Source organism: Notechis scutatus, chromosome 2 (genome assembly GCF_049901735.1).
Source record: "Notechis scutatus isolate UNSWTSFEM ecotype Mainland chromosome 2, rNotScu1.2, whole genome shotgun sequence".
Taxonomy (NCBI): Eukaryota; Metazoa; Chordata; class Lepidosauria; order Squamata; family Elapidae; genus Notechis; species Notechis scutatus.
In genome coordinates this window covers 149,499,960-149,525,456 of record NC_142010.1, presented here as the reverse complement: position 1 = coordinate 149,525,456, position 25,497 = coordinate 149,499,960, and the positions used below count along the sequence as shown (strand labels likewise).

At 38.9% G+C, this 25,497-nt stretch overlaps 1 protein-coding gene across 3 annotated transcripts in view; it reads right to left on the bottom strand.

Annotated features, from left to right (window-relative positions):
- Window positions 1–25,472, bottom strand: part of ELK1 (ETS transcription factor ELK1) — a 38,051-nt gene extending 12,579 nt beyond the window's left edge. The window contains exons 1-6 of one of the 3 annotated variants that reach the window (XM_087956644.1): window positions 24,971–25,392; window positions 23,566–23,595; window positions 20,696–20,904; window positions 18,731–19,159; window positions 7,767–8,180; window positions 1,123–1,224 (exon numbers count right to left, since the gene is read on the bottom strand). In XM_087956644.1, the coding sequence (XP_087812770.1) occupies window positions 1,123–1,224; window positions 7,767–8,180; window positions 18,731–19,159; window positions 20,696–20,902 (1,152 nt within the window). In that variant the 5' untranslated portion in view covers window positions 20,903–20,904; window positions 23,566–23,595; window positions 24,971–25,392. Of the gene's footprint in view, window positions 1–1,122; window positions 1,225–7,766; window positions 8,181–18,730; window positions 19,160–20,695; window positions 20,905–23,565; window positions 23,596–24,970 lie in introns of all 3 variants that reach the window. The other 2 variants (XR_015747836.1, XM_026684166.2) reach the window with 2 other exon arrangements.
- Window positions 25,473–25,497: the final 25 nt, after the last annotated feature.

The window sequence follows — 25,497 nt, the reverse complement described above, 5'->3', positions numbered from 1 at the left end:
TTGGCTTTCCAACAAAAGCCATCCTTAAAAGTAAAAAAAAAAAGCAGTAGCCTTGAAGACCTGGCTGTTCTCCCAGGCCTTAAGTTAGGATGACTGGAACCCCTTGTGAGTTTTGTTGTTGGCTAGATTTGACACCCTCCATTCTTCTTTTATCTACTTTCTTTATCTCTTGCTAGTTATATTCTTTTCTAAATATTTTTTTTAATTTTTATAGTATTGCAAACTGCCCAGAGTCATTTCTAATTGGGCAGTGAGAAATTAAATTAAATTAAATTAATTCAGAACAAAGTTAGGACTATTGGGAGCTGAAACTAATATTTTGTAATCCCACTGTTGAACACATTGTCAAGTTTGTATTGTACATTAGGTCCACGCTTGACTTGATTAAAAATAACATACAAAGAGGTCCATCAAGTTTATTTTAGAATGTTTGTATCCTTCTTGAATTACATTCCAATTGCATGGAAGCTGATATCTGGACCCAAAAATGTGGATTGCCCATGTCTTCCCAATAGCTGTAAGATTCATTCAGCATTGGAAAGGTAAGAGCTCCAATTACTCAATTGGTTAGCAAAGCTGATATTATTAGTAACTTATGAACACATCAGATCTTGACACAGATCGGCTATGGATGATTATGATGAGATATGACTATATTTTACTGATGTGCTTATGTAAAATGTTTATATATGTATAGGTATCTGGTAAAATATGCCTTATACCAAGAGTCTTCAAACTTGGCAAGTTTAAGACTTGTGGACTTCAACTCCCAGAATTCCTGAGCTAACATGACTGGAGGAGGGATTCTAGGAGTTGAAGTCCACAAGTCTTAAAGCTGTCAAGTTTGAAGACCCCTGCCATATACCAAAAACATAGCCAAGTTCATTCCCAATTCAAACCAATTCTTTATTCCATACTTGCTAACGAGGCCTGCAAACATCCCAAATATATACAGCTTTTCATGTGTTCCTTTTATGAGCCAAGCTTGACTTTTCTTCCACTCTCTCAGGAAATTATGACTTCAAATCCATACATTATGTTTGATCCCAATCTCAAGTTTTACCTTCCCCTCACAGACACCCTTTCTCTCCCCTCATAGATAATGTATATTTCAAACCATACCTGGAAGGAAAGCTTGGCTGGGCTACGTGGTGCAATGGGGCTCAGGGTACTCCAAAAATGGATGGTGGGTGGCAGGGAACTTGGGGTGAGCAGTACTGGAGTCTGCAAAGAAGATCAGAATAAAACAACAAGGATTTTTTTTAAAAAAAGAAAACTAGCAACACCCCAATTTTTCAAAACAGCTACTTATTCCATTGGCCAATTTTTCCAAGTTTGTTTTTCAGGAAGAAGACAAGGAAAGAAATTGAAGGAAAGAGTTAGAACTCTTCCTTTGCAAATATTCTCATTTTTTTACAGGTGTTAAGAGACATTTTCCTTCTCTGCATACAGAGAAGCATCAGTGCTGTGTATCAGCTTTCTACTTTGGTGTTTATCTGGTTGTATGTATTTTTAAAATCATGATTTATTATTGAAGAGACATACTTTTTTAAATTATGCATTATTATTTCACAGACATAACCATTGTTTGATAGACATTACCACTTGCAGGCTTATCATTCAGCTGCAAGCTATTTTTGGAACTTGGCAAACCATTTTTCCAATCTCCACCTCAGCAGGCAAGGTATGTACAATTGTCAGTAGACATCAACTTTCAAAAGTCACCAATACTAAATGAAGTTGGGATTTTCTAATCCTAATGGCCATTTAAAAAGCCTCTTCAGAAACATCTAGGTAAAAGTATCAGTGAAAGGACTTAACCAATAGTGTCAGACCATAAAACTATAAATTTTCACCTATCAGAGACTCCTTTCTCATATCCAGAATATCTCCTCAGATTTCTCTTGTGTCTGGTCTAGTATTCAGGGAGCAGAACTGATCCTGAAGGCCCTAGTTGTCCTACTGTGTGGGTATAGCTCTTAGATATTGGTGATGATGATGAAATAAAAATAATAATCTTGAAAGAAATTTTAAGCAATCTATTCAAATCAGGCTTGCCCCCTGCAGTTTGGAAAGCACCTCCAAGTTCTATCCCAGGTTTGGGGAACAGCTTAAAACTCAGCGGAACGTATGTTAAAACAAGAGAATGTCGCACTGCATATACATTTCATGTATGCTGGCTTGCCAGATTGCAGAGAAGCTTGCAGAGAAGAACATGAACATGTCTGGGGATAAAAATGGGTTTTGACTGCACATGTTAAACTATTCCCAAACTTTCCTTTCAGCAGGCAAAACTATGAGTATCAGCAGGCAATACTAATATACTGTAAGTATCTTGTGTATTGTGTGAATGCCTTGATTAGTTGTAGAGATCAATATTTTTGTATTCATGTAGTAACCACATTTTTTTTTATTTTCTAAATTTTAAGTTTTTTACACCAATCCAATCCACCAAACCTGTCAATGGATTATAACAGTTCACCCAAAACTGGCCTGACGGAATTTACTTGCGATATGTGGTCAACGGCACATAGAAGATTGCAACTTGGCATGTAAGAGAAGTAAATGATAAAAAGTGTTATGAAGTGAATGAAAGAAAAACTGATACACTTTTTGTATGAAAACCAAGAGAAATGGGAAAGATTTAATAGAGATGAATGAAGGTGATCTGGACTTGTGGAGTGGAGTTGCTGCATACATGGAGGTATATGCTTAATTATGAACAAAATGGCTAAAGTGTACATCCGGAAGAATGAATTGATGCCTTTTAGACTCTTTCGGAGATCTGTGAAAACAGGAATTCACAATCCTCCACTAATTTGAAAATCAATAGGAAATGCAAACTCAGAAAGCTCAAACTGCCCAAGGAGCTGCTGATCCAGTTCTACAGAGGAATTATTGAGTCTATCATCTGCACCTCTATAACTGTCTGGTTTGGTTCTGCAACCCAACAGGACAGACACAGACTTCAGAGGATAATTAGGACTGCAGAAAAAGCAATTACTACCAACCTGCCTTCAATTGAGGACCTGTATACTACACAAGTCAAAAAGAGAGCTGTGAAAATATTTACAGACCCCTCACATCCTGGACATAAACTGTTTCAACTCCTTTCCTCAAAATGACATTATAGAGCACTGCATACCAGAACAATTAGACACAAGAACAGTTTTTCCCCGAAAGCCATCACTCTGCTAAACAAATAATTCCCTCAACACTGTCCAACTATTTACAAAATCTGCACTATTACTATTAATCTTCTCATCATTCCTTATCACCCATCCCCTCCCACTTGTGACTGTATGACTGCAACTTTGTTGCTTGTATCCTTACGATTTATATTGACTGTTTCCTAGTATGATTTGATTGCTTATTGTACCCTATGACTATCATTAAGTGTTGTACCTTATGATTCTTGACAAATGTATCTTTTCTTTTATGTATTCTGAGAGTATTTGCACCAAGACAAATCCCTTGTGTGTCCAACCACACTTGGCCAATAAAGAATTCTATTCTATTCTATTCTATTCTATTCTATTCTATTCTATTCTATTCTATTCTATGAATCAGGAATGCATTTGGAGAAAATTGTGCAACATTCTGAATGGATGTGATGGGGGGAATTATTCTGAGGGGGACATGGATGTGTGGATAGATAGAAATAAAATGAGAGTACAGAATTTGATTGGGCTGTTAGGAGACCCAGGAATAAATAAGAAAAATAACTAGTGAGTATCTCTTCAAAAGACATATGCAGTATTGTAACTATCATGGAAAAGGAATAAATAAAAAAACCCTGATGAAAAACTAAGACAGTGACCATTATTAAGAGTAGGTCTTGGGGGAAATGTACATGGAAGGAAACAAAGCCAGTGAAAGAACAATTGCAGGAAATGTAAATGATACGAAAAAAATGTATTAAAAATATTAGCTTAGCCTCCCAGCAGAACAAATGGAAAAGGAACATGAGGAAAGAGGGCATGAGAACCGCATGGAAGAGAGAGAGAAAAAGTTGCATTACAAAGTGTATAGAAGGGAAAGTATGAAAAAAAGATGCTTGGTGGAGTTATGAACTGAAAGAGGCTTGGTAAGAGAAATTGTTCAGAGAATTATTGTGGCAAAAATGGGGATGAAATAAAGAAGTACAGTATAGAATATAATATGCAGAGGGAGTAAAAGATAATCACAAAAATTAAAAGCTTGTTTTTTTAAAAAAAAAACCTGTCCAACTGACAGGCTGCACGAGATGGAACCAGAGAAAACTGTTCCAACATGCCTAGGGTTCAGCCTGCACTGCTTCTCATATGCAACCTGTTTCCTACTACTACGGCAATGAGTTATCACTTGGGGAACTTGAAAAGTAACTCAAGTTACCAATCAATGCACATCTTAAGGAAAGTGATTGCAGTTCCTCCCCCACCCTTCAGGTACATAATGCTGGCTAGAAGGAAAAACAAAATCAGAGAATGGATCAATTGATGCCTTTAAACTGTCCCACATTAAAGCTGTAAGGACAGCACCATTTTCTGGCACCGAATGCAATTTTGTCAACATGCTGGCACAAGAGTGCAATTTTGTCAACATACGCTTTGCTAATTTAGGAGGAATGCACATGAAACATGAGGATTCAGGTTTTTGCTGTTGGGCAGAGATCCCTGATAAATATATGTACATGAGAAAGTCTAATTCAAATTTATTAATTGAGAGAAAGTGTAAGATAAATAAGTGCCAAGTATGGAATGTTTTCCATGAATGTGGAATTGAAGGAAGGTTGCTGAATGCCACAGGAATGGTGTACAAGTAAAATATATTAAATGCTTCCTGAATCATTCAACACCAAGAACAGAACAAGAGAATATCTGATATTGTACCTAGAACCACTGGCGGGGTGGTGGGAGGGAAAGTGGGTCAGAAATGAATAAGTTAATAAATAAGGGTTGTGGTGGTATTAGAGCTGTGCTATCAGAGAAATGAATATGCATGTCCTTGTATGTAGACAATTCCATTTACTGGCTGAGAACCCGAAAAATTTGCAGTTACGTTACATAGCATGGGATGTAGGAGCAATGGAATAAACATATGCAATTAATACCTAAAGGGCAAAAAGAGCAACTAGATAAATGCATATTTAGTGAATGTTTATCGATATGAGGAAATGGCTGGAAATTTTTAAGATATGCCCATCCTGTTGGAAAAGTAATGGTAAATATATGGTCATTTGCAAGAAATGAATGTTTATCAAAAGAAGTGAACATGGCTATGTACAAAAGCATGATTCTGCACACTCTATTATATGAGTGTTGGAAATGTCAAAAGAAGTATTTTGAGTGCAGTGGAAAATAAGATACAAAAGAAATGTGAAAGTGTACAATGTTATTGCAATTGAATTTGGAAAATGAACATGTAAAAACATGGTATGATTCAGTGGGTAAGGAATTTTGGATATACTGTGATGCTTGAACAATGAGAAAATTATGTGGATGAAGGGTTTAAAATTTACATTAAATTATAATCTAAAAGAGAATTTCTATAAGATGATGTATCATTGGTATTTAACACCAGGTAAGTTATCTAAGATGTACAAAGGCATGTCAAATGAATGTTGGAAGTGTAAAAATAAAGAAGGGATTTTTTTATTATCTATGGTGGACATGTGATAAAGCAAAAAAAAATGTGGAGTATGATTCATATTTTAATACAGAAAATTCTGAAAACTGAGATAAAAATGAATAAAGAACTTTTCCTCTTCGTTTAATGAAAAAAGAACTGAAGAAAAAATTTGGAGCTTTGTATATATGTTGACAGCAGCAAAACTATTGTATGCACAAAAATGGAAGGACACTTTGATTCTTATCATGGAAGAATGGTTGCAGAAGTTGATGGAGTTGGCTGAAATGGCAAAACTGATTACTTTGATTACAGAAAAGAACATAAGTACTTTTGTTTCCACATGGAAACCGCTTCTGAACTTGATGTAGAAAAGAATGAAACTCTGACTTTGGGTTTTACAAATTAGATTGATAGATCTTTATAGAAATGACTTGTTCATACTATTATGGAAAAACAAAAAGCTGTGATTTGTTGTTAATGCCTTATTTTACTACAACAGAGAAAGTCGGAAATCAATGCTTCTTTTTCTCCTCCCCTCCCTATCTTTCCTCACTTCTCTTCCCCTTTCCCCTCCCCCGTCACTGCTCTTCTACTTACTTTTGTATTTTGTATTTCATAATACTCTATAATAACTTTTAAAAAGATGTTTTTTAAGAAAAGGGAATGAACGAGTGATGAAAGGATATATGAGGAATGCAAAAGTAAGTGCCTTTGTTAAAGAAGTACAACGAGGCGAGTTGTTCACATAGAGAGTATGAATCAGCTACATTAATGTGCTTTCCTACAATTCTTGAATTGGAAGTATGTTGACATGTTTCCTTCAAAGCCTACATGCAGTTTAACGTGAGGTTGTTTTAGGGTAATGATTGGTGGGTTCCCTGCTATCCTTCTCCACCCACCCAGTATTGTCTATCAATGGTAAAACTAACCATCAATCACTTTTCTCAACATGTAGCAGGGTAAGGTAGGATAAGGTATTCATTTTTATGATTTGTATTATTTCTGTTCGTTCACTGAGTATTTACCATGGCAAGCTGAATCACCCAGGAAGTGGGCTTTTTCTTTCCTTAAGGGGGATGGAATTCATGTAATGTTTTTTTTTTAAAGTTTTTGCCATGGGAATAGCACTCTCTTAATTTCTGAGAAGAGACCGATATTCTCATTGCAATTTCAATAGAAAAACACATCTTCCTCAGTTTGGCGTGCCTCTCTAAGCAGCTAGGTAATATAAATAACTAGGCCAAACCACGCATTATACGCCAAGCACTAGCCATGAAGCGGGTTGCAGACAGACAGTTAGTTCTATGTATGGTGGTGATGATAGGAGAAACTGTAGAGCTGTGTAGAGAACGTTACAGAAAGGGGAGTGGGGGCATTTTGATAGGCAGGTGGGATTAAGAGCGATGTGTCCAAGCGATGTTTCCTCTTGACTGGATCAAGAGGAAAGGGAAATCTGAGAGTCAGGGTGAGAGGGAACTGACGCGGTTCTCAAAAAGAGAAAGATGAGAAGTTTAAAGCCCAAAAGACAATGTACGAATCAGGGCATGGATGTGGTGGAAGCAAGGTTAGAGTGTAAGGAAAGAGCAGTAAGAAGGGGTGTAGTGAATGGATGGAGCAGTTTGGCGCAGTAGTTATCGGGGTAGAAAACAAGAGACTGTGAGTTTTAATCCTGCCTTAGATAAAAAAGCCAGTTGAGTGACCTTGAGCCACTTTCAACTCTAGGAGAGAGGCAAAGGCACACCCACTTCTGAAATCTTGCCAAGAATACTGCAGGACATCTCCAGGCAGTCACCACTGACTCGAAGGCACCCACCTCCACCCAAAAGTAAATAGCAAATTAGAATTAGTTATATGTTCTTTTCTTCTCTGTTATCTCTTGCCTTTAATTCTTTTTATTCATTACTTTATTTTCTGTGACTTAAATGCTACTGTTAATCTCCGCCCAACCCCAAGAAACAGTGTGATAGGTCTGTCTGTTTCTCTGCCTGGCGCTCCAAGGAAAGAGTAAGCATCCCGTTCAAATTAGATGTATCCACTACCAAAAAACAAAAACAAAAACAGATCCCTTTAACTTTGGAATGGGATCCCCAGTTGCATCCCTAGCTCATGGGAACAGATCAAAATCCTGTAAGACCTGCTGAAAAATATGGTCTCACCAGTGCATGGGAGGAAATAACTGTGGTTGGTGTCAAGGTGCTTCCCGTCCCGCCTGGTGCCAGGAGGCTGTTAACAGCTGCATTCACTTTCTCTTGAGTTGGCAATGAAGGAAGCTCCAAGACTTTAGGCTTCTTGCCCTTCTGCGGCTGTCCCTCAAGAGAAACAGACACCAGGCTGGGAGATAACTGGGCTTCCTTCTTCAGTAGCCTATCTCCGTCTTGTTGCAGGTCGGCCTCCACAGATTCCTTCTCCGGAGAAGACTTCTCAGGAGGAGCTGTCTCTTCCTTCGCTCCGCCATCCATTAAAACCATCAGAGCAGCTGCTTCTTCGTCAAGATCCAGGTTCTCCTCCACTTTCACTAGCACCTTCTCATCAAGGGCATGAGTCTCCAATGGAATAGGCTCCACTATGACCTGGATGGAGACAGAAAACGGAACTGATGAAAGTGAGGCTACCAGGGAAGATTTAGGAGATCAAAGAGAGTTTCCTAAACAAAGCAGAACCAGTTTACTTGGTTTGAAAGTTAATTATTGTTTACAGGGGAAGTCCCAAAAATAAACCCCAGAGCCTAATTTTGCTCAAATTATTCATTTGGTACTGTAGAATATTTGTCAGGCACAGTTCAACTTTCTTCCAGAGTTCTCTGCTAATAATCAGTCCTTTTGTAAAAAAAAATAAACAAATCAGTACTCACTCTTGGTCTACTGATCTGGGACTAATTTGTTTGCTCTATTTTCCTTAAAACTGAGCTTTCATAAAATGTATCTTGCAGGTGGGTCATAAATTCTCTTTCCTTCAAAATACTGTCAGATTATTTCAAGGTCGTCATGAAACTGCTCTCTCCTGGTCACGGTCATGAAACATCTTCTCCTGAGGCGTTCGGAAACATATTGTCTCTACAAAACCATTTCCCCCAATCTGGTGTCCTTCATATGTGCCAGAAATAAAGTTCCTAAAATTCCAAGTCAGGACAGTCACAGTCTAGATAGGCTGGGGATTCTGGGAATTGCAGTTGCAGTACATCTGGAGGGCACCAGGTTCGGAAAAAGCTTCTGTTAAAGAAAACTGGATCCCAGCAAAAAGCTATTAGCAGGCTGGTTACAATTTTAATGAGAAGCTCTTTTGCTATGTCCAACAGTACCTAGGTTACCACATCAACCTAAAACACAATATGAGTTTTACTATAGTATGAACCAATCAGTGATGGGATTCAAACATTTTTACTACTGGTTCTGTGGGCGTGGCTTGGTGGCCATGGCAGGAGGAGGATACTGTAAAATCTCCAGTCAGAGGTGGTATTTGCTGATTCTCCAAACTACTCAAAATTTCCGCTATCGGTTCTCCAGAACTGGTCAGAACTTGTTGAATACCACCTCTGAAACAGTTGATTTCTAAATCATGATTTACAGTACAGCATAATCTGTGATGCTACCACAGAAATGTGCTTAGTCAACAAACCATTTCTGAGCACATAATTTAGCACAATATGAGACTGTAGTCATTGATTATATTCTAAATCCATAGTTATTTTTTAATGTCTAGCTCCTCTTTCTTCTCAGGCTTCTTCTAAACATGTGCTCCAGTCTAAATCCACTTCATAAGCTTTTTCTGGCTATGTATTATCCCAGCCATTATTCCAGCTGTGGCCATTTCTATATTGGCCAACCCCATTTCTCATAATTTTAGTTAACATGTTCCTTATGGTGCAAACAAACAGAAAAAGAAATAAAACAAGAGCCCCATTTTCTGAACCTTACTTGTTTATAAAGTTGTTTGAGAGTTATTGTTCATTCTGTATATGTGATATGCAATTTAAACATAAAGCAACTTTAGCAAGTAAGAGCCTCAGTGGTGCAATGGTTAGAATGCAGTACTGCAAGCTACTTCTGCTGCAACCAGCTGCCTGCAATTTGGCAGATCGAATCTCACCAGGCTCAAGGTTGACTCAGCCTTCCATCCTTCGGAGGTGGGTAAAATGAGGTCCCAAATTGTTGGGGACAATAGGCTGACTCTGTAAACTGCTTAGAGAGGGTTGTAAAAGCACTGTAAAGCAGTATATAAGTGCTATTGCTATTAGAAAAACTCTTCTCCGTTTTTGCTCTTCATTTCCCTGTCTGTCTGTTTCCATCTCCTTTCAGCACCTGCTTTTATACTTACTTGCTTTATATATTTATAGTTAAACTTAGTTGCTTTCTGTACTACTCTTATACACATCCGCACAAATGCACATATGTGAATTTTTGTAAAAATATAAATTAAAACCATATTTTAACGTATTCTTTCTTAGGCCTGGATTTCCTATGATGGGTCTTGTTTTCCCTACATAGTATCTTCCTTTGCTTTTCATATTCGTTTTAAACTTCTATATCCTTTGTATATTGTACTGATTTATTCTGGTCTTTTACCATAATAAGGGGGTGGGGGGTGGGTATGTGAATTAAGAAAAGCCCTGTTGGGTCACACCAGGGGTGGGATTCAAATTTCTTAACAACTGGTTCTGTAGGCGTGGCCTGATTGGTGGGTGTGGCTTGGTGGTTATGTGACTGGCTGGGCGTGGCTTATATGTAAATATTGTAAATATATATGTAAAGATTGATTTTTTTTTATTTTTAAAAAAGAGAAACTTTTACCCAAAATCAGGCAAAGCAGGCAGGCAGATTGAGCTGCTCGCAGAATCACAGCTTCACTCCCAGATCTACCTTTTCTGCAATCTGCTGCCTGAGTCTGCACTGAAAAATAGAAGCTTCAATCCTAAGGAAGGTTCAGCTCTGCTCACAGGCCACTTCCCCCTCCCACAACCCCCTGAATACCACCCCTGACTGGGCCTCAGGAAAGCCTCCTGGGCGGGGCGGGTAGGGAGGGGAGGAGCCAGCCAATGGTGCGATTTGCCGGTTCTCCGAACTGCGCAGAATCGTAACAACCGGTTCTATAGAACTGGTCCGAATTGGTAGAATCCCACCCCGGGTCACACCAAAAGCTAATCTAATTCAGCATTCTGCAAAGTGCTCAACAACAAATAGTGGAGAAGTTTGCAAGTGGAATACCCATACAATAACACTGTCAACCGGTAATTAGGACAAGCAATTTTTGATTCTGCAGGTTTCTGTTTAAAAGGTATTTCCCTTTTTAAAAACATCTATATTAAAAGGTCATGACCACAGCGGGCTAGCTGCAGATTCCATATTTACCTAATGGAAGGCCACAAATTTAATGTTATAAAGCAGAAGAAAAACATCAAACGATGCATCTAATACATTTAAATCAAGATGGAAAAATATTTTAAAATAGAGATCCTAGCTACACTTAAAGTATTTTAATACATGAAATAAAAAATAAGTTTAACTGTCTATTTAAAACAGAAGAACACATTCAGAGTGCCTCTGTTTAAATGCCACTTAAGGCTCTTAAAATCCTTGAGAAAGACCCCCGAACCTCTCTAAAAGTCTCAACAAATAAGAACAATAGTAATGGTAGGTAGATAAAAATGCCAAATCCAGTCTAAATTTATGCCTGACTGTTCAATGGACCATAATAATTGAATATACAGTGTATATATACGTATATATTTAAGAAAATAATAAGAAAATCAAAACTAATCTGTGTGTGAAGTATTACCTGGAGAGTAAGGAATTGCAGAGGATATAGAACAACTGAAACAAAGTGTCATGGTTATTGCAGAGAAGATCAAGAGATATGACAATTTAATATGAATATTCCAACAAATTTTGCAGTTTAGAGCAAATCGGCATCAATTCTGTAAAACCTTTGAAAATGGGAAAGGACTGACAAATAATGAAAAGCCTGACAAGAAAAGATTGTAAAGTTTTATAAAGTTTTGTGGGGAAAACAATACAAGTCACAATATGAATCAAACATGGATTAAGTATGTTGAAAACCCAGTGAAAGTACTTATATGGAAGACATTACAATAACTGCAAAAATGGTATGAATGCAATCAGAGAAGATCAAAATCTCCTGGACCAGATGAGCGACATAGATTCTGGCTAAAACTGATGACAAATCGACAGTTGAGATTGACAGACCAGATGAAAAAGGTTTTGGAAGCATCAGAAAACAAATAAAAAATGTCTAACAACTGGAAGGTTATTCCAATTTCAGAGTAAGAAGGAGAAGGGAAATAAGCCTGGAAACTATAGATCCATCACCTGTTTGCCAGCAACATACAAGTTACTTATGGGCATAAATGCAAATCAAATCTATAGTGATTTGAAAAGAAATACTTTACTCCCTGTACAAAAAAAAAAGGGTGCTCCAAAATTTTGAGGGAATGAAGGACTAGTTGACATTGACATTGTTTTTAAAGAATTTGAAAAAAAAAAGCAAATATGTTTACACTTGGATAGACTGCAAAAAGGCATTCAATTCTTTTTTACATTAGCTGGATGGATCATAATTTTTGGAATCAGCAGAAACATTCAGCAATTTATGAACATATCAATGAAGTTTTGGCAAATGAAGCTAATGGCTAATAGGGAAGAATTTGAAGATGTCAAAATCAAACACGAAATTTTCCAAGATGACTCATTATCACCTTTGCTTTTTGTACTATCAAGGGCCCTGCTGACAACAATTTTAAACAAGTCAAACCGTGGGTATGAATTGGCCAAAAAAGAAGCAAAAATTTCATATTTATTCTATATAGATAATTTTAAATTATTACAAAAAACAAAGGCTAAACTTGATTCCTTATTAAAAAGCACAAAAGACCTCAGTAAACATATCTGACTGCAATTAAGCATCCACAAGTGTGCAACCTTAGCCATCAAGGCAGGCAAAATTGTTGAACATAATGAATGCATCTTAACAATGAAGATCTAATAAAGGCACTAGAAGAAGGCTACAAATATTTAAGAATTTTGAAAGCGTCCAATTTCTTACAGAATCAAGTCAAAGAAATGATCATGATGATGTTATCCATTCTAACGTCAAACAAGTTCAGAAACTAATGCAAGAGAAAAACCTCCTCCTAATACTCCTGCTTTTAACTGGAGATGTTCACCTCCGATGGTGGTAAGTGTTGGGTCTATCTTTCTCTACTCCAGGTATGTGGAATTCTTTTTCAGTATAATGCAGTGACTGCTACATGCATTGTGTATGTAGCATTAAACCCACACCTTTCCTAGTGGCCTGTGAGAATTATCTGCCTGTTTTAGAAAACATTTATTCTTTGTCACAAACTGATCATTTAATTTCAAAATAAGCTTTTACAAAGAAACTTTTGAAATCAAAACTAAATGGTGGAAATATAATGAAAGCAACTAAAACCTTTGCAAAAGTTTATTTGCCACATAGAAAGAATAGTGTTTGCCACATAGAAAGAATAGTTGACTGGACTCAAATGGATCTTGATAACTTGGATTAAGACAAGAAAATTAATGACAAGATGCCATACTTTTCTCCCAAAAATGATATTGATCAACTATATTTTTCAAAAGCAGAAGGGGTAGAGAACTTCTATAGGTGAAACAAACTGTAGAGGAAGAAAAGCGTGGCCTGAATGATTAAATTAAGAAAAGTGAAGAAACTAGACAAATGTAGTCATTCAGGGAAAGCTCTTAAAACAATAAAAGTGAAGGCTGAACACAGATAAGAATACAGAATTGAATAACAAGTCAATGCATGGTCAATGCTTAAAGGATATAGAAGGAAAAGCTGATAAAAAAAACATATATAGTTGAATAAGATTGGGGTGTTAAAGAAAAAAACTGAAGATTTTATTTTAATGGCTCAAGAACAAGTTTTAACAATTATTGCATGAAGGTAAAAATTTAACATGTAACAAATAACAGCAAATGTCATCTTTGTAGTAAAAAAAAGAGGAAATAATTGACCATTTGATCAATGGTTTCAGGAAAATTTCACAAACTAACTACAAGCACTATAACTCATGACCAAGTTGCCAGAATTATTGATTAGAAACTTCGCCAAAGGATTGGATTTGAATGGAGTAAAAACTACTGGGACTATGAAGTTGAGAAGGTTTTGGAAAAGGAGAGGGTTAAGATGTTACGGGACTTTAAAATCTAAACAGACAGTCATCTTGTTCATAACATGCTTGATGTAACAATTATTGACGAAACAAAAGTATGATTCACTGATCTTGCTATTCTGGATGAGGCCAGGATTGAGGAAAAAGCAATGAGAAAAAAATTATGAAATACTGCAACTTGCAATTTGACACTGAACATTTATGGAAAAGGAAATCTGTTGTTATACAAATTGTGATTGGAGCACTTGGAATGATACCTAAAGGATTTCCTTGATATCTGGAAATATTGAATTTATCAGACCTGAACCACCTTCCCTGGAACTGTCTATATTCTTAGATGCTCTCTTAATAATTCTTAGGTCCATGGTTAGGACTTGAATTATTAAATTTCTACCAGCCTTTGACTATGAATCTAACTACAGATTACTCATACATAACAATGAATAATTGCATGTTGCCAAATCTTTCCAGACTCATGCAGCTAATAGCAAGACATCAAAACCCAATAAATGTACATAATAAAGTAAGAAAATCAATCCTTAACCACAAATAGTATCATAAGAGCAAAATAAAAACAACAATTGTAGCATAAGTAATACTCAGCTATAGATGTCAAGCAATCACTTGCCAAAGCCACCGTGAAAAAGTTTGGTCTTCATTTACTTCTGAAGCACTATCACCAAGGGGCCAGCCTTGTTTCTAAAGAGAGAAGGGGGGACGGGTTTAAAGCCCTGGTGCCATGATTGAGAAACAACATTTTCTGGCATCAGCTCCCCTCACTTCACTGCATTGGGGCCCCACCTTTAGGTGGAATAGGTGGCCCCGATGATGTATTTTATAAGTCAAAGTAGAGCTTTGAATGGCACCAAGAAATCTACTAGTAACTAACCCACGACATGCCAGATAGAAGTAATCATAGCAACTACTGTATGCCAGCCAGCAAAAGGCTACTGCATTGTGAACCATCTGTCTTTTCTCACTGATTTTCAAAGGCATGTAAAACACATTGCAGAAGTTTATAGCCTTGTGGTGAAAAGGGAATGAATCGTTATGGTAGGGCTTTCCACTTCAGAATGGCCATAATTGGCTTACCAATCACCCTCCTGGCCACAAGAGCCAACAATCTATCCAGTTGTTGGAGTTCTGGAGACTGACAGAGAACAATATACAACTATGTCTTGCTACGTAACGTAACCTGTGTTGTTAGGGTTCAATTTCCACCTGTTTCATTCCATCAAGATCCCGATAGCCTTCAAACAGTGGGAGATCATTTATTCAGGATCTCCAATGAAATCCGGACACTATAAAGCTGAATATCATCAGTCTCTCATGGAAGGACCTCTCTCAGCAGTTCCACACACACATTAAACAGCAAGAGGAATAGACTGATTCCTTAAGCATCCCACAAGGAAGTGACCATCAGGCAGATATCTCCTTCCCTACCACTGATTGGAACTGCCCACTGAGCTAGCAACAGAACCACTGCAAAACAATGTCCTTGGTCCCCTACCTCTACAGGAAGCCTAGGAAGATTCTACCATTAATAATACCAGAAGCTGCAAGCCCAGTAATGTGCTGGAGTCAGCTCACACTGGCTCATGAGAACCAATGATTATTTTCTTTGGAATATTGCAAGCCAGTTGACAGCAGAGGTAAGCCTAGCATGCCAATCAGACTAGACACATAGCATAGCAGCAGTAATGGAGCGGGCAGAGTCAATCCTTAAAACATTTAGCAGCACACCACTGCCTATGCCCCATGCCCAAGCTTGAACTCTCCCTGAAAGGGATGCAGATAATTTACTTTCTATGAAGTGCAGTTGAATCTCCACCATGCATTCAATGAAATTCTGTAAGATGGTAAGATAAGAGGCTGGGTTATAATTCTTCTCAAAACACTGCAGGATCCAAGGAGGACATCTTATGGACTGGGTTCACACAACAATTTCCTTCAAAGCTACCACATACTCTCCTGAAGAAAGACACCAATCCTCCTGGATTCAGGTCATCATGTCCATGTAGGAGGCAGGCAGATCAGCACCAAGATGCACTATTTCCTCTTTTACCTTTTTGTTCTATTTCCTCCCCCCCCCCCCATATGATAATCTCATCTAAATGAAAACCTTTTCTTTGTCCTTCCTCCCAAATTCAACTGACCTTCCTTCACTTTATTTAAAAATTGTACATATAATAAAACAAAAATAAAAATAGCCACTACCACTAAATGACCCTACTAAAAAATGTAAAGAACATCCACTCCCTCACTTATTCCTAATCCAGATATAAATCAAATTTAACCAATCTTGGAGAATTTTCCATAATTTTGCTGGTACAAATCTCTTCAGTATTCTCAAAACTCTAATCTTTCTTATTGGAGGAATGTATCATTGAACCTTAAGAAACCCACAAACTACATGAGGTCAAACTCTCCTCATAATTATGCCATTCACAAAAATAAAAAGTGCTTCTTGGATGGGGAATTCCCATGTCTCTGTCTCAAGCAGGACGTTCCTGAGGAGAGAGGCTTTTAGCATGTCGCAAAAGAAGCCATTCCCAGAACCACTCCCTCTCCAGGTGGAACAACTTTTATTCTTCTGAAAACGACACAAAGTTCTCTGAGGGAATGAAAAACAAGCTCAGTACAGAGTCTTCCTGAACCTCTGAAAGATTATAATCTACATGAAGCTGGGAAAAGGCCCAAAGCAAGAAAGGGACTCTAGCTTCAGTCATTAGATTATCATAAGAAACTTATCGTAGGCAAGTTGAGCTAGAAATACTGCATGCAATTAGTTATATTTTGAAGCTGTGCATTTTTAGTGTAATTTATTACTTCTGATATGTATTGTCTAATGCAAACTCAGTGTTTTTGTCTTCTGACAGACTGGAACTCCTTTACAATAGAATTGGTTCTAAATAGGAGCAGGCCAGCATTAGCCAAACCTTTCTATTTTCTTATGGGAGATCCTTTTAAAATGCAATCTGAGATTCAGCAACTTGTTTTTTCTTTAATTTGCTTTGCCTTTGAATATTTTGCTTCTGACTATTTAAAGCCAAAAATAATTTTTACATTCTCCCTTTTGTTTTTAAATAAGGTTTTATTTTATTTGCCTCATGTGAGATTGATCCAGCTCCCCAAAAGGGGAAGAGGGAAGAACAGGCTATTTTCCATAACCAAACAAACCCCAATACTACATGGACAGAAGATGGTGCTATAGAATTTATCTGATTTATTTATCTCTCTGTTTTCTTTGTTTTAAATTGACCAGAAAGTGACAGAAGGTGAGAAAAGCTTATCCTACTTGTATGCCAGGATTAGTGGAGAAGATGCTAAGGGAAACATCCCCAGCAAGAATTACCAAACTGCATACCAAAGCAGGAGGTGGAGCTAGACCCAGAAAGGAAGAAGAGCTGAGACTGCCAACCTTTCATCTTGCAGGCTTAGTCCTGCTGTCACAAACATATAATAATTAAAAGCACAAAGATAACACCAGAATCAAAATGGCAACCCCAACCCCAACACTGTACAAGTAGTCCTTGACTTGCAAGCACAACTGAGCCCAAAATTTATGTTGCTGAGAAATTTGTTAAGTGAATTTAACCATTTTACGACTTTTCTTGCCACATTGGTTAATTGAATCACTGCAGTTGTTAAATTAGTAACCCGTTTGTTAAGTGAAACTGGTTTCCCCATCGACTTGTCAGAAGGCTGAAAAAGGTAAGCATGTGACCCCAGGAAACTGCAACCATCATAAATGTAAGTTGGTTGTCAAGCATCCGAATGTAAATCACGTGACCAGGCAGATGCTGCAATGGCCATTTAGTGTGAAAAATGGTTGTGAGTCACTTTTTCAGTGGCGCTGTAACTTTGAATGCTCACTAAATGAACTGTTGTAAGTCGAGGGCAACCTGCATGCACAAGGTTCCCATGACTACCAAATGTGTGCATTATATGGTTCAGTCAGCACTGCTGGCCCTACTAAGATCTACTTTCCTGCTGGAGATGGCTATTCACCTCAGAAAGCTGGTTCCTTCTCCTGCTGTTCTTTGCTAGCCGTATTCATTTTTCCGCTCTGCCTAAAATATCAGTATTTTTCTTCACAAGGGTGAAGGGGGAAAAAAACAGGAGCTTTTAATTGGTTTTCTCTCTCCTTGGGAGTTTTAATCCAATACAGGTAGTCTTCAGCTTACAAAAATTTGTTTAGTGACTGTTCAGTTACAACGGCACTGAAAAAAGTGACATGACCATTTTCCACACTTACAACCATTGCAGCATCCCCCATGGTGACATGATCAAAATTCAGACGCTTGGCAACTGACTTATATTTATGAGCCTTGGTGGTGCAGTGGTTAGAGTGCAGTACTACACGATACTTCTGCTGACTGCCGACTGCCTGCAATTTGGCAGTTCAAATCCCACCAGGCTCAAGTTTGACTCAGCCTTTCATCCTTCCAAGGTGGGTAAAATGAGGATCCAGACTGTTGGGAGACAATATGCTGACTCTGTAAAACCGCTTAGAGAGGGCTGTAAAGCACTGTGAAGTGGTACATAAGTCTAAGTGCTATTGCTACTGCTATGTCCCAAGGTCATGTGATTACCTTTGGTGACTTCCTGACAAGCGAAGTCAATAGGGAAGCTTAACGACGGTTAGTAATGTAACAGTTGCGGTGATTCACTTAACATGATTCACTTAACAACTGTGGCAAGGAAGGTTGTAAAATGGGGCAAAGTTCACAACACATGTCTCACTTAGCAACAGAAACTTACGATTGAGATCATAAGTTGAGGACAACTTGGATAGAGAGCGAGCAAAGAAACAAGACAGTGACAACACAGCAAAAGATGAAGCAAATCCATCCAGGGAGTGATCTGCTGAGATCCTATTCAAAGCCCCCTTAAAATCTGAAGTAAAATCTTCCCCTTCCAGCAAACTAGAAATCTCTTCCCATGGCTCACCTGTAGGGACTCTTGAGACTCCTCCGGTTCTTCAATGCTTATATGGAGTTGTGGAAGGTCTTCCACTGGGGTCATGGAAAAGGGGGCCATTGGCTCGGGAGCAGCAGCAAGAGGAGGCACCACAGGTAAGATCTCTGTCTCCTGGCGTGAGGGCCGTCCAATGGGTGAAGGGTTCTGTAGTGACTGAATGGTGAAAGTGGAGTACAGTCCGGAACGCATGTATTCATTTCGACTGCTACGTGGGGCACCTCCGCCTCCTCGTGGAGCTTTGGAGGTACCAAAAGCTCCTTCACCCCCTTTGGCCTCACCTGGGACCTGCTCAGTTTTTTTGGTACCTGCCTCATCCTTCGTGCCTTCTATGCTCGAAAGTTCCGGGTAAGAGACAAACTTGTAGACAAATTTCTGACCACTGACTTTACGGATGATATTCTGGAATGGACAGAAAGGATGGCTGAATTAGAGCAGCAAAGACAAGGTAATCCAGCTACATTTTCTTGAGACAACATTCTACATAACATTTTTTGGAAAGATATTTGAATTTAAAAATTGAATGTATTCAGAAATGAGCTAGGCTGATACTTTCTGACTTGAATAAATATGAGTTATTTGCATAACTTTGTGTCTTTTATTCAGCTTTTGGGACAGTTACGAATAAGGTGCACATATGTATCTGTTAAAGGAGAGTAGCTTTGAAATCTTCATACAATAATAATGCATAGATGGAGTCTTACTTTAAAGTATAGGTTTACAGAAGCAGAGAATGAAGATACAGGGATACCAACTCTCTTTTTATAAAATCTGATATTAGGTAGTTAAAGGAGTAAGGAACTTGTAGCTCAGATTAGCTGTTGCTGAATTCCCAACATTTGGTAATGACTGGCAATTGGAGCTACTGGTAGATTAGCAAAAACTGAGGGCCACTAGGTGTTTATGGTGTTTGCTTCCATTTATATATTCCATAGATTCAAAAAGTTGGAAGGAGCTGTTGAGGCCATCGGAATCTCCTCCTGTTTGATGCAGGAATCCTAATTTAGCATCCCAAGATAAAGCCTAGCATATCCGTTGGAACAAATACAGGAATTATACATTGTTAGTATAATTCCACTGTCAAGCTGCTCTTGCTATTCAGAAGCATTACCTAACCTTCAGTTGAATTCTGACTTCTATTGTATTTTATTTCCTGCATTCAGAATGACAGAGAATGGGTTTCGGCCTCATATGTATAAACCTCAATAGGCTTTCTTCCAAGGGGAAAAAAATCAGGTCACTCTGCCCTGGAAAATGGGGTAAAGGTAAAGATTCCCCTCGCACATACGTGCTAGTCGTTTCCAGCTTTAAGGGGCGGTGCTCGTCTCTGTTACAAAACCAAAGAGCCAGCGCTATCCAAAGACGTCTCCGTGGTCATGTGGCCGGCATGACTAAATGCCAAAGACACACGGAACACTGTTACCTTCCCACCATAGTGGTCCCTATTTTTCGACTTGCATTTTTACATGCTCTCAAACTGCTGGGACAAATAACAGGAGCTCACTCCATTACGCGGTGATAGGGATTCGAACCGCCAAACTGCCGATCTTTCTGATTGACAAACTCAGCATCTTGGCCACTCAGCCACCCCATCCTTGTTCTCTTACTGAAACACCAAACAATTTTCAGAGATTTCATATGAAACTTATCTTTCCAGGCATAAGAATACACACACACAAAAAGGGGGAGGGGAGAAAAAGAAACTTGGGAGTCTCAGAAGACAAGTATGTACATTTAGCATTTAACTCTTGCAAAGATTTTCAAAACATAGCCTGTACTCCATCATTTACTCCTTCCCTATTGATCTGTAAGAAAAATTCATCTACCCAAATATTCTGTTAGGTTTCCACTGCACTCTCCTTAATTAAGGCTGGGCTGAAATGGAAAGCAAAGCAGGAACTGGCAGATTCATCTGGAATTTACAAAGTGGTCTCTCACTTTGTCATAGTAGTAACGCAGGGCCCGGCTCAGCTTGTCATAATTCATGTTGGTTTTGTTCTTCCGCAGACCCCAGAGTCGCGCAACCTCTTCTGCATCCACCAGCTTGAACTCCCCATCATTGGATGTCCATGCAATCAGATGTCCATTGCTCTGCTGTTCCAGCAATTGCAGAAGAAACTGCCACAGAGTGACTGAAGGATCCATGACTAAAGGAAAAAAGGAAGAGGAAAAGGATAGCCAAATTCAGGGATACGGATTGTCGAAGGGCACAGTCCTTGAAGGTAACAAGTAAAGTTTGCAAATTAGAAGACCTCAGTAATAAGTGCTATGGTTCAGGTTGACTAGAAAGTGTAGGTGATGGAGAACTTCATTCACAAAGAGAGAGAAAAATAGTGTCAAGGAAAAAAATTGGGCTGAATCATTCTTTGACGTACTTGCTTTCTACATGCAAGGAAATGGGGATGAGGATGGGGTTCATTACAAAGCATCCAGTTATTCTAGCCTCCCTGATCACTCACAAATGTACTCTCACACACCCATGCTGAAGAGATAAAGTTAAAAAAAAAGTGTAACTACTTGATCTGGCTAAAACCAGTTTGGTGACTACTTCCAGATGTGTTTTGTAAGGCTGTCTCCAGTCTATTGAGCTGGGAAGCAAAGGGTAGCCTAGGATGGGGGGGGGGAAACACTCCACAAATACCATGAACATCTTGGCTGCTTGAGAGTCTTGATACATAATGTTTAAACAAGCTATTGCTTCATGGCTTTCTTCAAAGACATTTGATTTTTATAGGGAAACTCTGAAGATAACAGTAAGCTTTTGTCCAGGATCTGCAGATTTAAAAGAACTGCAATCCTCAGCCTTCCTGGAGGGTGTTTCATCAGTTTTCAAGCAACAGAATGGATTCTTTCTTTCTTTCTTTTACACTGGACTTTTGAGTGCTGGGTGAGAAATGTACTCCAAATAGTGAGCCTAAGTTAGTGGAACCAGAGCCAAAAAGGTATTTCTCTTCATATAATTAAAATTTAAATGCATGGAATTTACCTACTTACTCCCTGCACTTTTATTAAATTCCTTTTATGTTACCTCAAACCTACAGTTCAGCAGCAGTTTTTGAATGAGATTTTGGGATAATGTGTAACTCTGGGAGCAATGATTGGAGATTATTGATATAATAGCACACACAGTACTCAAATAACCAAAAGTGAGACCAAAGAGCACTGGCTATGGCTATGATGTCACTCCCTTGCAGGCTTTAAATATAACTTCTATAGCTGTAAATGATTATTTGTGTAATGCTGTTCCTTTATCACTGGAAATTATACAAGCATCTCATGCAAAACCTTGATTTTTTTTTTTTTGCCAGATATAATCAGGGGGAAAATAATCTCTATCATCAATTATGCATGCAGTAAAATTTCATCAGTTTACTTCATCAAGGACTACAAAGATAATCCTTGATTATCCCAATCTTTGAAAATAATGCTACAACTTGTGCTGGGACATAACTATTAAAATAGAACAATGAGTAACAACAGAGCAGACACCATTTCACCCATCAAAAGAGCTATTATAACAGATGTCGCAATACTACCCATACACATACGGTATGTACACAACTGATATGGGTAAAAAACACAGTTTTGCTTCACAAAATGTCTGGAATCTGAGTAATACTCAAACAAACCAAGGCTCCCTCCCAAAATTAGCCCTGGGAATTCTTCCAAATGCCCTGAAGCAAAATTAATTCATGGAGAGTTAGCAGTCCTATTCAACACCACAAATACAGAGTCATCCTCAGGTTATTCCTGAAGAGCATTCGGCATTTTTTCGTCTCTCTCTTTTTTTAGAAAGACTTAAAATATCATATTGTCACCTGAACAAGGCCTCATATATCCAAGGGGAACAAGAATGTGATAGCAAGGTCTATCATCTTTTACAATGGGGTTGTTGAAGCCCATATCGAACTTTTGAGAAGCATGTCAGGGGCCAGGCCCCATAAAGTAGGTGAGAACAGATGAAAATGGGTGTAAACAAGAACAAAAGTAACTTTTGTTTTGTATTTTATATGAATGCAAACTGAATTAAAATGTATTTAATTAAGGAAGATTCACTTCCCTGTAGTAAAATTTCCCCTTTCCTCACATTAATTATTCTAATTTAATAGCAAGTTTTGGAAAGGTCCTTGGGATATCAAAGACTATTAAGGGCCTAAACAACCTGTGGGCTGCTGGTCATATATTCTTACTTTAGAATGCAACATTTTTTTTAAAAAAAGAGTTAATTCTAAATTTTCAAAAACAGGGGAGAAGAAGAGCTAAGGATTCATGTTTAAAGATCACTAAGTTAGATGACAGTGCCAGTTTATGCAATGAAGGCTTAAGCCAAAGCTTCACAGAAAGAGTAAGTTTCAAGAAGGAATTTGAAGGAAGTGATGACACCACATATAGATGTCTAGAAGGAATAAACAAGCAAGGAAAAGGCAGTTGTCTAATTCTTGTAGTTTTTAGTTCTGTAATCACTTTTATTCTGTCAATTATTTCTGATATTTAAAAAGTACATACTAATATCTATCCATTTCAGCCATCAGGTACAACGTAGGATGAGTTGATCCTACAGTACATCTGAATGCTCTTGTCCTACACTGTGTCTCATTCACACATAACCAAGAGAAATGTGTTGCAGAACAAGACAGTGTGAGGGAGTAAGAAAACAGAAGACTGTATGCAGAGAATATATACAAAGGACCTAGCCACAGGTCATTGTTAAGAAACAGATACTTAGCAGAAATATGTAAGTGGCAGTTTAATGGCATTTGCATATATATCAGCTAGATTTTAAATCATTGTAATTCATGCTACCATACCTTAGCGCCTCAAGCAGCAATCACTAATTTCTAAAATGGAAACACAGAGGTCAAAATTGCAGCTTCTGTTCTGAAAAGACATTTTTCAGCCCAAATGAACACTACAGAGTTGGAGGTATTCAGTGGAAACAAAATGCACATTGCATATGCTCCAAGTGGTTTCAGGAGGCTTAATCCACCTTCCCAAACCTAAATCCTGAACCACAACAGAGATAAACCCCATTCCTTTCTGAGGTATTGTATTCTATTTGTCATATGTATGCATGTGATTTCTATGCACTGTCATAGTGAGATACCTAGCCATCCATTAAAAAAAAAAGAATTAGCTTATGTTCACCTCTTTCAATTCCCCAAGAAACACACAAAATACCCAGTTTGTTGTTTCTGATTTTGGAGGAAAAGTATACACCAGGTCTGAGAGAAGAGTCACACAGAGTAAAGGCTTTTTTCACCCACTCATTCCTCTCCTCCTGCTTCCTCTGCTCCACTTGTAAATGCCTATCTGGATTTGGCCTAAAGAAAGGATTTTAGGGCTGGATTTCATAAAAATCTCATCAAATGCGGTAATCCAGAAGTTCATGTAGTGAAGGCTGTAGGGAAAGCTGGGAAAGACTACAGGCCTTATCAGAAGAGATGGAGGAACAAGTAAATACTTAGAAGAGAGGTGGAAAAAGTCCAGAATTATTTTTGGCATCTAACTGACATGGGTGATGGTAAGAGCATTTTTGTAATCTATGTTTTATGGGATTTTATTGTATTTTATGTTTGATGTCTTGGTCCAAACATATCTTGTTTGTATATACACACACACACACACATATAACAAGTAGTACTTGAACAGGAGATCCTAATAAAAATAGCTAATGGGAAGACTCAAGATGTTTTTGTAGGAAATCAATGGGATGAAAGTCCCATGAACAGGCGAGATACTCCATCTCTCCTTTCCAAGTGAAAACAAAATTATTTTAAGGTAATGAAGCACCTGTGACAGAAATCTCCTCTTTGGCTGCTAGGAGACCCCATCACAAATGTCCAGCAAAGGGGACCACAAATAAACACATACAAGTTCCACCCTGTTTGCACATCAATCCTGTCTCTCTCTTTTTCCCAGATTTTAACAAGGATGGGTTCACAATAACGTGAAAATGACTTTAGACACAGATTGATAGGTAGAGGGACAGGTAATGGTGTGGGCCTTCTTTCTGTCACTTTCCAGTCATGGGAGTGGGAGGTAGTATCATTTGCCCAAAATGCTGCGCCCATCTTTTCCCAGGCTGCCTAACCCAAAAATCAGCTGTCAACCGGGAGGGGGGGAATCGTTACCTTCTGGATCTCTAAGGTCTTAGCCTTAGAGAGGAGGCATGAACCAAGTTCTCTCCTCCTCCCTCCATCGTCTACTACTCACCAGTGAGCATGGCGGCGCCCCCCAACCCAGATCCCGGCGGCTCCATGGGCTGGGTAGGGGGGCCCAGCTCTGCCGCCGGGGGGTAGGTGGCTTGCCAGTCCGCTTGATGTTTCCCAGGAGAGAACGACCCGTCTTGGTCCCCTAGGTCCCACTTTTCATCACAGTTCTTCCGCTGGCCCTGTTGCTCTTTCCCACCACCTCTGCTGGTCTCACTTGAGGTTGCCGACCGCTCTCAAGTTGAGGCTCTCTCTCCGCTGGGAAGGATCGCCGTCGGGAGGGCTGGCGAGGCGAGCTCTCTCGCGTGGGGAGGCGGCGAAGTGTCCCCCGCAAGACCTTGACGTCGCCGGACCGCCTTGCCACTCAGCGTGGGTGCTCTGGGATGTGCCTGGGGAGGGTGAATGGGGGAAGAAGGTGCGGGGAGGGGGGGGAGAGGGGGCGGATCCGCTCTTCTTCCTGCCTCTGACGAGCCGTGCAGGCCCCTGGTTGCAGCGCCGGGGATGCAGCGGTGACGGCGCCTGTCACATGGA